The sequence below is a fragment of the Squalius cephalus genome (assembly GCF_949319135.1).
Source record: "Squalius cephalus genome assembly, chromosome: 19".
NCBI classification, from domain to species: Eukaryota; Metazoa; Chordata; class Actinopteri; order Cypriniformes; family Leuciscidae; genus Squalius; species Squalius cephalus.
The window spans coordinates 7,638,974-7,653,596 of record NC_137140.1 but is presented as its reverse complement, the minus strand read 5'-3'; the positions used below and the strand labels follow the sequence as shown (position 1 = coordinate 7,653,596).

General features: G+C 36.0%; 1 protein-coding gene across 1 annotated transcript in view; it reads right to left on the bottom strand.

The window, feature by feature from the left end:
* The window catches only part of arid5b (AT-rich interaction domain 5B), a 115,238-nt gene that overhangs the window by 70,874 nt on the left and 29,741 nt on the right, over positions 1-14,623 (bottom strand). Inside the window, exon 4 of the mRNA XM_079851681.1 lies at positions 6,081-6,311. Coding sequence (XP_079707807.1) covers positions 6,081-6,311 — 231 coding nt within the window. The remainder of the gene's footprint in view (positions 1-6,080; positions 6,312-14,623) is intronic.

Here is a 14,623-nt window from a genome sequence, read left to right as displayed (position 1 = left end):
AAAACCAATTATTTTAAATTGTAATAATATATCACAATATTACATTTTTTTTCTGTATTTTTGATCAAATAAATGCAGGCTTGATGAGCAGAAGAAACTTCTTTCAAAAACATTGAAAATAGTAATGTGTCCAAACTTTTGGCCTGTACTGTATATATATATATATATATGCACACAAATTAATAAAAATACCAAATGATATATAAAAAATATATAAAAATGTAAATAATGTAAATAATATGAAATAAAAACGTATCTTATTGTGATCAATGTGAATGTGTATGCAAAAATCCCCAGATATAATAATAAAAAAAAAAAATATTATCCATGCATTAACGTGTTACCATTGACAGCCCTACTTTTAATATTATATTAAGCGTATACTGTATTATTGACAAAATACTATGTATTGATGTTTTAATATAGTTTGGATCAATTATATGGTTAATGAAATAGTTATGAAAGCAGAATCATTAAGTGGAATCAGAACCAGAATCATTAAATTCCTGCCGATTCCCATCACTAATCCCAATTCTGCCTGGAGGAGCAATAAACCCCTGCAAGGAACAAAGAGATGAGATCACTTGCCACACAGCACATGTCACAATGATGAGAACAACTTGAGAACATTAGCTGCTCCTCTGAAGCGCCAGTGAAAATGTGTGTAACTCCTTCCATAAAGAAGCTATTATGCAGTAAGATCATAAGTATATGCTCACATAATAACACTGACCTCCTAAAAATAACCTCGTGAGAGGCAGGAAATGAATCAAGAGAGAGAAATAATAGTGTGGCCATTACATGGCATCAACCTACAAACTCTCTTCAATAATTCACCAGTACAACTCTCTCACCCTCGCCAAACTCCCTTACATCCTTAAGATAAAAAAAGAATTTTCCTCTTATTTCTCTCTGGCTTTTCTTCTCCCTTGTTTATGCATTTTGTATGAGAGGGTTTGGCAATATCTTTCTAATAAAGGGGTCATCATATCATAAGGAATTGAGTTGTGCTTGATCTGTTGAGATAAAAGAGTTCATTGGACCATGAAAACATACAGTAACTTTCGTAACTCAAAACGCGTCCATCCCCATGCAAAAAAGAGCATCTATTGAAACTGAGCTGCAAAAATGACTTGTTCTGAAACTCTAAACTTCCTGCTGTTAGCAAGATAAATACATATGACCTCCCACATTTTCCAAACCAACAAGACTTATTTGGCGTCCAAATAATGAGGAGGAAGTAGAACAGATACGTTTGTTCTTAAACAGCAGAAGAGCTAATGGTAAGAGTACAATGTAGTCAGGTCCCTGGTTATTTCAGTTCAATATCAACTGTTTGAGCAACACTTTAGTGTTTTTTTTGTGGCGTTCCTAAAAGGATGGGGCAGGTAAAAGTTGCTTAGAGAACACTGACGTAGAAGTTTTAAACGAAACTGTAGCAAAAATGGCCCATTTATTTGTAAGGGTCAGAATATTATTATAATTATTCTTAAATAAAATGCAGGGTTCCCACACATTTTTAATTTCAAACTTCCATAACTTTCAAACCTCACTGAAGATTTGTAAGACCGTATTTAACATTAATGGTTCATACAGTATTACATTTGGTATAAAGTACAATCATCTGGAAATATTTGCTCACATTTTTTTTTCCATTGGTTTTTTCGAAAGTGATAACATGGGCTTACATAGTGAGAATAAGAAACCTGGACACCGGGACGCAAGAATTGATAGTTACATCTCGTATAGTGTGTCATAGTGGACGACATCAGACACTGTCTGCGACGCTTCACGCCGTCATGACAGAAAGCATGTTTAATGTTCGACAGTCACTAAACAATCTCTAATATTTTGCCATGAAATCACTCTGCTTCACTCTACTTTTTAGAAATGATTTAGTAATAGGGGAAATACTCTGGAAACACAATGTTTTTCCATACTTTTCCAAACTGCGTAGGAACCCTGAAAATAATTGTCGAAGGCGAAGCTTAAAAAAAAAAACGTAATCATATTTTAATTCAGCTAGTTGCCAAGGTAAAATTTCTCATTTTCATTTAGTTTAAGTTGAAGTACATACCTCTAACTAAAACCTAATAAAAACTATATACATACTTAAAAACACACAAAAAAACATAAAAATACAACAAAATGACTAAAACCTTAACTAGAATTAAAATGGAAATAAAAAAATAAAGTCCAATTCAAAATATGAACAAAAACTCTAGTAGTAGTATATCAGTAATACTAATATTTCTACATTTCTGTAGAAATCTCTACCGTCCTGTATATTAAAGGCAAAAAGCCAATAAATAAAAATAAAATAATAATTTAAATGTTTGACCAATCAATGAGAATGCTCCTCTCTCTAATATAATGTAGTGCCCTTCATAATGCCCTGTTTCAATAGAACAGATGTTAATGGCATTGTGCCAAAACACTATGGTGGAGAGGATGTCATTATAACCATGTGACAAGCAGGGGTCTAAATCAGCTGATGCCTGAACAAAATTCCCCAGTATCACTTATTGAATTCCATATTCTCAATCCTCACCCACCCTCTTAAAGCCCACTCGAGTGAGAATAAAACTTGAGTTAATTTAACATCCTGTTGTCTCCTAACATGTGACCAAAGAGTCATGAGAGCGAGCCAAACCCTGCAGTTATTTCCATTAGCAAAGGAACAAATGAATAAAAATATTCAATATCACGTCTATACCATTCCAGCTGTATTTTTCCTTAAATAGTGCTGCTTTCCATTTTCATCTTCTATAAAGCACTGGACGTCTCTCAGTTGTGTAGAACTCCCCTCTTCATCGCCAAGCACTGTTATTCGCTTCAAAAAGTTAATGACAAGGCTAAACGCAGAAGATTTTCCGCCAAGTAGCCGTCACTTCGAGCATAAAAAGCACTAGAAGTCCCCCCCCCCCCACACTTTCTCTCGGATTTTCTCGGCTTCAGAAATGGCCAACACTAGATCTACCCCTCTGTAACAAATCCAGCGTATGGGAGCCTTTACATGAACAATGACTTCATATGTTGAGCTAAAGCCTTAATAAATAACACACCCAACAAAGTTAAACAGAATGACATCTTTGGATTTCTATACAGCGTGCCGTAGTTGTGTTTAAAGCCCTGGCGAGAACAAAGACATTTTAATCACGGTATGCAAATCCCTGCAGGCCGCCCGATTCAAGCAGAATCCCTTATGTTACACTTTCCAAGACAAGAATAGAGCAGAATACAGTGTTTTCGAGCAATCTCCGTTAAAGTCATTGGGAGCCATTTACTCAATTGTATCACTCACTGTCAGTTCATTCATCCATCTTGTCAAAAGCTGTTATGTAAACAGCTCTATCGCCTTTTACAAAACAGCATTCAACAACCCAGCATTTTTCCAACGGGAAGTCGGGCATGTAAACTGGAGCCTCTCTTTCTAACTGGCAGCATCTATGGAAAAGCTATGGAAACTGCTGTGTTTGAATATGCCGTTCAAGCCAATAAGAAACGCAAACACTGAAGTACAGGCCATTTAAAGACTGGAAGCGCTGCTTGTTTTGTCATGTATGTTCTGTAATAAAAAACTGATGTCAGTGAAGCATTTATGAGAAGGCATTTGTGTGTTACTGATCACACTAACATTTCACATACTGGTCACTTTATAAACTTTAGAGTAGATGGCATTGAGGGTCTAGTTCTATAAAATCCTGAGGGCTTCTGTACTGGAACACCCATTTTTCAAAAAGAGATTCTTGTAAGTCTGTGTTTGTCATATTGATTATTTCCATCTCGCTCCATGAGCACCATATTTTTAGGACAGCGTGTCAAGTTAAAAATAGTTTAGATAGTTTAAAATAGAGTATATTAAAACCTAAACTAAAAAAATCTTTAAAAATCTCTGAATCTCTGATCTGATGGACCCAAAATCAGCATATTTTTTATACAGTGCTTCTTTAAAACCTAGTCGATTTTGAAAACATGTAATTTGCACATTGTGTAAACACAATACGACAGATAATGTCAAATCAAACACTGTTATTCACATAGTAATACCATCAGTGTACACTGCAAACATAAAACGATCAAAGATCAGAGAAAGACTGCCATTTACAGACAGTAATTACTCCCACAGTTGAGGTTTTCTAACCATCAGCCAAAAGTGGGACGAATCGTTGTTTTTGAAATCACAGCGGATCTTTTTGAAAAAATATGTTACTCACACAAGCAGACGGACTGTGACGGACTGAGACCTCAGTGTAAAAGCAGGCTTTCAGTTCATCTGAGAGTTCTACTCTATCATACAACAAGCTCTCGACTCAACTCGACAGGCTAAAAGCCACGAGTGTCTGTTTCAATCATCAGCTGAAAGTCCCTCATTTCTGTTTGTGCGCCAACAGTGATAAAACAGCCGGTTCCCATACGGCAGCGCACCCCATCGTCAGTCAGGTAATGAAGATAAGGGTCTTGTTTTGCTGATTTGACTAGTTAGACCACAGACTCAATTACTGAATCATTTGGCATCAATCCTCCAATCATTCATTCTTTCTTCACTCAATTATACATTGCAAACAGTCTTTATATGAACTAATAAGCCGTAATTAGCCTCTAAACAGTGAGGCCAGAAACATACTCCATGCATGTACGCAAACACATGTTTGGTCAATACATTGCAAGAAAGTGGTAGTGTTGTAAGTAATGCTTAACATGATTTTTTTCATTATTATGCATGGCAGTAAAAAAAACACAAGTTACGATTTCCCACCGATTTCCACACTTCTTAACTTAAAAACACCTTTTACACACTTTTTAACTCAGTTATTGGTTATTTATTGATATCTACATCTACAGATAAATAGCACCATTTAATGAGACTGTAAGGGAATGAGTAAATGTTTTAAATAACAGGCTATTATTTTCAAGTTCAAATGTGGAGCCTATTATGTAAACTTTGCCAATTTTCAAACCACTTTGTATTGTTAAAATGTCAGTAGTACACTGAAAAAAATGATTCGTTGAATTTAATCAATTTTTTTTATCGTAAGTGGTTGCACACAATTGATTTTAGCTACATTTAAACAAATGCATTAAGTTGAACTAAATTTGAATAAGTTCAACTTAATGCATGTTTAAATGTAGCTAAAATCAATTGTGTGCAACCACTTCCGATAATTTTTTTCAGTGTATATGTAAATGAACAACGTTACCTGGCACAAGAAATTCCCATTTATTTCCCAGCTTATGCAAAACGCAACATTGGCTTTTTAATTAACTGTTGGAATGGCAGTTTCTTTCAGTTTATCCGCTCCGTTCGGCCTAAAACACTGTGTTCGTGGTACATCCAGTTTGAAATGGAGACTACAAACACAAAGTTTTTCCGATTTTTTTTGCAGCCTTAATCAACAGCCAACAACGCTCTGGATCCTTCGATGGAAACTGAAGATAACGCACGTCCGCTAAACGTTTACTCTTTGAATACTTGTGCTAGGGAACAATACAAGTCAACACCATTATGACTAAAACTTTGCTAAGAAGTATTTCATACTCAAGCAAGGTGGTTTTTGATATTGGTCAAGCCTATCCAATAGGAGCAGACTGTGAATGGCCTTGAACGGCAACATGCCCAGTGCATTATGGGTGTTGTAGTTTTCCTACCTATTTGGCAAAAGGGAAGACACCAGCCCTTTTTCTGTAGTCAGGAAGCACAGATTTCAATAGGCAGCCGGGTTTTATTAAAAGCCCATTTTCTAGCGGCGAATAACCCCTTTAAAAATTCAACATCCCAAAACAAAAATGGAAACAAATTTGCAACCATTTAGATCACCAAACAGCTTTGCATAAATATAATGACAAATCACAATAGTAATCATAATAATTATTAATAAAGTTATCATGTACTTATTATTGTTAAAAAACAAATTAAACAAATTAAAAATTACTTCTGCATATTGGTTATCGTACACACTGTAAAAATAATCTGTATCGCAGTTGTTCATAAAATGGCAATACCCCTCAATCTCTGTGGCCTGACGCATTTTTGAACACTATGACGCACAAAAACATGAGTTTATAAAAATTCCACTTACCAAATTCATCACAGACACTCTCATTCTCAACCAGCGTAGGGTGCTCGAAAGTGTCCCTGCAGTAGAGGATCTGTGTGTTGTTGGTGAGGGAGGCGATTCCTCCCAGGGCCAGCACCACATGGTCCGTCAGGAGGGAGTTTGGCCTCTCCCGAAGCCGCGCGATGATGGAGCGGTACCGACAGTACTGGGGGTAACTCAATACCAGAACCTTCTTTCCCTCTGCATCATCACCTAAAGACAAAATAAAACATTTTTAAAAGAGAGCATTGGCATTCCTGCCACACAAAAAGTAACTCGAAATTGATAAAATTGACTTTAAATTAAAAAAAAGACTTTAAACCTTTAAATAAAATTGTTAGTAAATTTCACAAAAGTAACACATTGAATTAAACGTTAAAATATGAAGTAGAAAGTAGAAAATATTTCTTTATAGTGTAAGATAATGAAGGACTTAAAGTAAAGTAAAGGGATTCAAACCCGGGTCCCTATTTGTGGGCAAAACAGCAATGCTGTGTGCCAAAGCCCGGAAAAATAAGAATGGCTTTCAAACACTACTGCATCTGCTACTGGTCAGACCAACAAATAGTCCCGCCCCATTGTTACGCCATTGGTTGAACCAATGTTGATATGTCAGGCTACTCTGGATATTCTGATGGCACCATACTGCATACAGATGGTACTTCACCAGAATAGGTCTCTTGTCGCTATGAGTACTGCCGTCGTTTCAGCAGCAAATCTGACTGCTAAGTGCGAACATTTCAAAGTGCGAACTTTTTTTTGCGTTTCCAATGGACTAGATCTTACGGTTGCAGTCAGCGAAGATTGTACCAAAAACATTGTAGTTAATGCCCCTGTTTAGCTATTTCCTTACGCTGCTCTGATTGGTTAGACGGCCCAATCTGTTGTGATTGGTCTACTGCTTACAGAGTGTGTTGGAAACAAGACATCCAATACCATATTTGAATTTCAGCTTTAACACAATCCAACTTGTGTATTCATTGCAAAAACAATGTTTGACATCACTTGATGAGTCATAATGCTACAATGGCATACAGCTCAAAGATCATCGATGAATCCTGTTGTCTCCAATATTAGCTTGGCAGTAATGATAATTCAATCCAAATCAAAGCGCTGAGACTTCATTTAGCTAATCTTATTCTATAATGGAGGATTGTGGAGGAAAGTTGCTCCCAGGGGTGCAGATATAGATTTGTAGGCTTTTATGTTTTACTATAGCCTGAGCTGCTGGTTTAACATGACAGCTCTCTGTTAGGATTGGCAATATAAAAGATTCTGGGCAGGAAGCCACGTCACTCAGTTCTTGGAGATCAGAGATCTGAGCAATAGCATTTGCCTGTTAGTCTTCCCATCAGAACTCGAAAAAAACACCCCTCTTGGCTGAATCAAAGAATCATCGCATCTCTAGACCTCAAACCTGACATCTCAGAATTAAATTTGCAATATGACACGCAAGTCGCAAACCTCAAACGATGGCATCCCTGGAGAGAACAAGCTATTTTGCGATATTCACACACAATGGCCACAAACATTCTGCTTTATTGAGCTATAAAGCAGTTTTTTAAACGTATTGAGCTATAAAGCAATTTTTTAAACATATTTCTAATTTCTGCACCATTAGTATCACCAAACGGAACTGCAAAAATAATGACTGTTTTCAAAAAGGTTTCCCGAACACTCCCCCCATCTGCCATTGGTCACACAAACAGATTCCACCCCAAATCTACTCATGAGAGAAAGATGAGCAAACACAAACCATCTAAAAACTTCACAGAACAGATGACAGATGCACGATCATTTGTTCAAAAATCATTTTTGTTGACCTCATATTATTATTGCTCAAAATATTTGAGCGCATTTGATGGTGCATGACTACAGCGGCCTGTTTCAAATGAAATATAGAGACTGCAGTCTCAAATGGACGGCTGTAGAGAAGAGAACATGAAATATTTTGATTTATACTGCTTATTCTTTTATTGGACTTTTACTGCATCCATTACATTTTCTTCTTGGTAGAGCACATTTCCTCTCATTCTTTTTTATCTGTCTCATCCATTTTAAAAAAGCCTGGCCATTCTAGTCCGTATCAGACATTTAAAATCAACAGTGGTGACATTATCTGTTTAACTGATATTTAAAACAGGGAAGACTTTAATTCCCAAAACATAATATTTAACTATGTCACACATTTTGTGTACAACACTGTTAACACATGATTTCCCCCAGTAAATGCTCATGCTCACCATTTGATCAAAAATACAGAACAATAATATTGTGAAATATTTAAAATAACACTTTTGCCTCTGAATATTTTTAATTGTCATTTATTCCTGTGATGCTCCATGTCTTCAGTGTCATATGATCCTAGAGAAATCATACTGCTCAAGAAACATTTATTATTAACCAGTTATGTTGCTTAATATTTTATGGTTATATATAACCATGATAATTTTATAGGATTCTTTGAAGAATAGAATGTTTAAAAGAACTTGGAATTGTTAAAAATTGTCATTTGTAACATTATAAATGTCTTTACTGACACTTTTGATCAATTTAATGTGCCCTTGGTGAATAAAAAGTTTTTTTTTTAAAAATAATACTGACCCCAAACATTAAAATTATATTGTTTATGTAAATATACTATATGTGTTTGCTTTTATATATATTATTCATTTTTTTAAATAGTATTAATTTTGTATATTTATTTTGAACATTGATATTTAAGTTTAAAATTACACAAATAAGGGCTTTGGGCTGTATTAAGACATTTCCAATTTTGGTAACAGGGTTTTATTTTATTAGAAAAGAAAACAAGTCTCATAATATTTAGGTGGACAAATAACATTTTCTTAAGGTTCCATTCACTGGCCATTTGTTGAATTAAAAAAACAATCTGACCTAATTTTAACAGTTTGAAGACCCATTTAAGACCCACAGTATTCTCCTCATTTACGTGCAATTAGCACCACTGAGGTTGGTCTCAAAATATCCTTTAAGGGCCGCACTGTGCCATGCGAATCACGCAGGGATCCTACATACACTTCCTTGATTAGATTTGGCTTTGGACTGAGGAGGTCAGGAACATGCTCTACTGTCACACTGTTAATAAATTCTAACCTTTTCTAAAGAAAGGATTTCTCATGCTTAGCAATTCAATTGGCTAGGTTACACTATGATTAGAGAGCACTGAAAATCACATTATGCAATTTTCCTGTAACACACTTGACATGAAGCTAGAGCTGCACAATTAATTGTTAAAAGATCGCGATCAAACAACCACAAGATCTCATTCCAAAATGACAACGATTCGGCTATGTCTATTAAACGTTTGACAAGTACGATCACAGCGAACATTCAAATCAGTGTTAACGCTGTCGCTGAACCAGAGAGAGCAGTTATCATGAAACAGCTTCACAAATCTTTTCAGCCACACAGTATCATTATTTCTGGGTTACAAATGTTCAAATTATCTCAGAAATACTGGGACAGACGTTTTTATTTCGGATAAAAACACTGATGTCTACTAGCCTGGTTGACACCAGACCCTTCTCAGTTGTAACTGAGAGTGGGTCTGGGGAAGGTTCATTCACAGCCCATTTCCAAAGGGGCGTCACCAACGGACGTCGCTCAAATCCCTCTTGGGCGCAATTGGATAGACCTAAAACCAATCAGAGCGATCGTCATCGTGTAAAGCCCGCCTCAACGTTTGTGATTGGTGCCTCGATTTGGAAAAATTGGAAATGGGCTTGAATGGGCTCTTGGCCAGACGGACTTGCAGAGCAAATCTCAAATTTGCCGGAAGTTCGTCAGGTGATTTGCTCTATTTTGATCGTTACCGTAGACATATAGCCTGGGAAAACCCTGACGAACTTCCGGCAAATTTGAGATTTGCTCTGCAAGTCCGTCTGGCCAAGAGCCCATTCAAGCCCATTAAGCCCAGATAAGTCAGCGTTCTCGAACAAACCTTGAATGAATGATTCAATGACAAATACATTTTTAAACAGTCACTTGTCGCCACCTAGTGGCAGCGACAAGTGACTGTTTAAAAATGTATTTGTCATTGAATCATTCATTCAAGGTTTGTTCGAGAACGCTGACTTATCCAGTAAATTAAACAAGTGAAGTATTTATAAGTGAGTCATTGAATCATTCATCAAACTATTTCCGTCACACTTTAGATTAGGGTCCAATTCTCACTATTAACTAACTATTAACTATGACTTTTGCCTCAATAAACTCCTTATTAATAGTTAATAAGGTAATGTTAGGTTTAGGAATTGGCTAGGATTAAGAGATGTAAAATATGATCATGCAGAATAAGGCATTAATATGTGCTTTATAAGTACTACACATAGGCGCTGACTGGTCGCAAAATCAACAGACTTAAATCTGCATGAGCAATCCTAACAAGTCTCATCAGATCAGAATGAATGGACATTTTCCCTATGTCAGTTTGCTCTCCGTATACTGCTCAAGTGCTCCACAAAATGTCAAATGGGCCTCTGTGGGAATATATTTACATAACACCTCTCCAGCACTCGCCGCTGCCAAAGAGGACCAATTAAACATAAAACACAGGCGTATGTGGTAAAACGCCCCTGAGTTTTAATAATTCATGATATTTTTGTTCTATAAAACTTGGTTTGAGCATCTGTGACATCAATCAAAACGAATGAAGCCATTTTTGAACAGAACCTTTGTTTTGATGAGACGGAACGAAATTCAGGTGCTCGACTTTTTCATTATTTCGCAAAAGGACAGAATGTCAAGTTACAAGACAGAACAAAAAGCCCAAGGAGACAGAGAAAGTGAGAACAGTATATAAATACTAATTGAAACCCAAGGTATTTTCAATAACAAAAAAAACGAGTGTACTTTACATTGCAATTATGGTGCATAAATTCAGATAAACATCTCATAATGTTTGTTTAAAGTTCATTCTCGAACGTGCCCAAGCTTGTGATGGGAGTTTACAGGGCCATTTATCCAAATTACCTGTCACTCGTCTTCCGTGAGGTTTTTCGCCAAATCAACATTTACAAATAAGTCCATAACCCCAGATTACGACATGAAAAGCCCCTTTGATTAGAACACAATGAAACCTGAGCTCTCAGTACCACATTGTTTGCTATCAGCCAAACATCTTCTGCAGACACCAGGGAACTCTGACTAAGCCCCAATAAAAACAACCGCCGCTAATGTACATTACGCATATTCTTCAAACGTTTCGCCAAGTAGGCCGGTGAATTCCCAGAAAGACAAACACAGACCTTAAGATACATTCCTCTACATCTCCACCCTCCAAAACAACCCTTACCCAACACATTATCCCTGCCAATGAGTCAGCTTCAACAAACACGCTTTAATAGCTACCTGTCTCTTTAAAATATGCAGGTCAAAATATCAATTCAAGCGTGAGGACAGAGATAGAAAGGTAAAAAAAAAAAGAACCATTCCTGGAATCCTGACAGCAGCTGCTTGTTAGTTATCCTAGATACTGTATTAAAATAAGCGTGTGTTGATGCTAAAGTTATTGGCGTGTGTTAGTATTTTAGTGCTCTCTGCACCACAGAGCACAATAATGAAAGGAAAATGTGTGTCATTGCCACGGCAACTGTTTTAATGCAAGACTCCCCGTCAATAATTGTTAACAAAATTGCACTTCAGCCATAAACCCACAAATCAATTTCCTGTGTGTGTGCTTTATGTTGGAGTGATGAGTGTGTGTGCGTGCAGAGATTGTAGAGACATTTTAAATGCATGTCTTATTATAGTTGGGTTCAGCATAATCAGTCTTTCCTTAATTATTATTCACAGCCGCGACCTCTAATGAGTCAAAAACATCCATCTATTAATGTTGCGGGCTGCTGAGATTCTGCGCCCCTGTTGGGTCATTAAATGGGTTCTGATACTTCAATATGTCTGATGTGAGAGCCAGAAAAGATTCTAACATACACTACCCGAGCAATATCGATCGTGATGATACAGAATAACAATGTACAGGTTTATTTGGAGGTGTAAAGGACAAAAGAAGGGCTGTACGATTTGGTCAGAGCAATCATATTGCAATTATTTTGATATGAAAAGCAATCGGTTAACAACATTTAACATCTCATAGCTGCTGTTTAGATATCAAAGCTACAAGGCATGAAATCTCACTCAAACAGGAGCTCTTTGTGCCAACAGAAATGTCTGTGCCACGAGCATCACTAGCAAAAATAATGACAAACAAAAAAATAATATTTGCAAATTATTTTTCCCCCAAACACTTTCCTCATCTACCATGAAATCGACAAACAAATAGTCCCGCCTCAAGCTCATGCTATTGGTTGAAGCACTGTTGCTATGACGGTGCCACAGTTTACAATTTTCAGGAAAAATCAACATAAGTTTAATCAAACTGGTATTTTATCACTTCACATTTAAGATTTTTTAAGTCCTTTAAAAAAAAAAAAACTCTCATTCCATTCACTTTGCAGTTTTAAGTATTATTTATATATATATATATATAGTATTTATAAAAAATGTTGCTTGTATTTTTATATTTTCAATTTTCATTTTAATTTTAGTATAAATTTTATACTAAATTGTGTTATGCACTTTTGTCATTTTTATTTTATATATTTTTTAGCTGATTTTTTTTCTTTTTAGTTTACTATTTTTAGTTTTAGTTTACTTTTACATTTATTTTATTTCTGTAAGCTGCAAAAACAAAACTTAACAATTTCATGCAAATTTCTAATATAATGTTTTATTTTTATTTATTCTATATTTCAATTAACGAATTAGTTAATAACAACAAAAAGTTAAAGTGAATTCAGATCTCTTTTTGGTCCACCCAGGCTACGTTTACATGACAAATAATGTACTAAAAACAAAAAAGTGTTTCCTTTGCTTTTTTCGCAAACACACGACAAAGTTGTCAAAACGATCCTTGTTCACACGGATCCGCGAAAACGCCTAAAACGCTGTATTATTCACGTCAGGCCAGTAGTTGGCGATGTTATTTTGTAAAGAAACACTATGCGCTTACAGACTGAACACGTAATATGCATACACATGACGTCACCGTTTTCACGAATTCACCTTTTTGTAGTTTACACAGCGACAATAACTGTATCGTTTTCAAAAGCGTGCACTTCTAAACCGTTTTCAGGTCCCCAAAACGCCATTGTCGTGTAAATAAATGGCCAAAACGCATAAAAAGTTTTCCGTTTTTAGTTGAAACCTGTGTCGTGTCAACTCAATCCACTTATTCACACTCATAAATAGTCTCATAAATACTACATTACTGCAATATTACATTTTATTATTATTTATATAATACTGAAATTTAAAATTGTAATACTATACAAACATTTTTTTATTATAACATTATAATTAAATGTCTAGCCCAATCACAATTAAGATTTTACCATAATTAAATACCATAATTGGTACAAAAGTTATCTTTATACATGTAAACTATAAGTTTTGATGGTACTGTAACAGTTTAAAACTTTATTTCAGGTACCTGCTAGGCTGCTATTTACGATGACTGTGTCCTCTGTAAGACGCCGGGACACAGCAGTACTTTAACTTTCAGGCTATTTGCATTCTCCTCCACAAGGTATGGGGTCGTCAGCAAGATAATATGAACGGATTCCCCAGATAACCAATCACTTGCCACCGTTTCACTTAAATATTTAAAGTGTTTTATATTCAAATGTCCCTGTTACGCCTTCTTGTTCTTCTCCAAGGACTTGGCTGTCTTAAAATCCCGAGAAGCATTCAAGATTCAACTATTACCCTTCAAACAAGCCTTTTATTTACTCAATGATGGACACCGTACGGTATTTTCACCAAACTGAGAGGAAACATTCAACGGGGAAAAACACAATGTTTCTGCACTCAGTTACACTGAAACTGTTTCTTTTGGTGAGTTTGTATGATTGTGCCACAAGAATCACTTGACGATTAAACCCAATATATCGTGTTTGTGGCCAGGACAACGTGGCACAAATCTACCCATAATTCTATGATATTTGATTCCAGCTTGTCCGAGCTTAAATTACCCTGAGCTCATTTTTCCAGGATATCCCCTGATGTCGACACGAAAGCGTTGGTTGATGATTTATGGCACCCGTCGATACTTTACAGCAGTGGGCATTCGTCCGCTACAGTTCCAGCACAATTCGTGTTGCTTCCTAGCAACAAGCCTAAAGCTCTAATATTCCTAAAGGGGGACCGGCTCCAAATATAACTGTCTGTATTATTGATTACCACGCAGCAAACTTTGCATTTAATGGCTCTTGTAAAAACATGACAGGGTAGAAGAAATTTGGTTATGTCAGAATGTTCTATTTTGTTAAGAGACACATTGAGCCTGTTATTCTAATGATGCCTCTATATAGAGAACTGAATAACAAGGTGCAGCCACATATTGTTTCTGGGAAAGAAAGATCACTTTCTATGATGAACTCAAGAAAAAGGAATTATTCATATAGCGTTGAGCAATCTAAAGGAATACATTTGTGATTATTCAG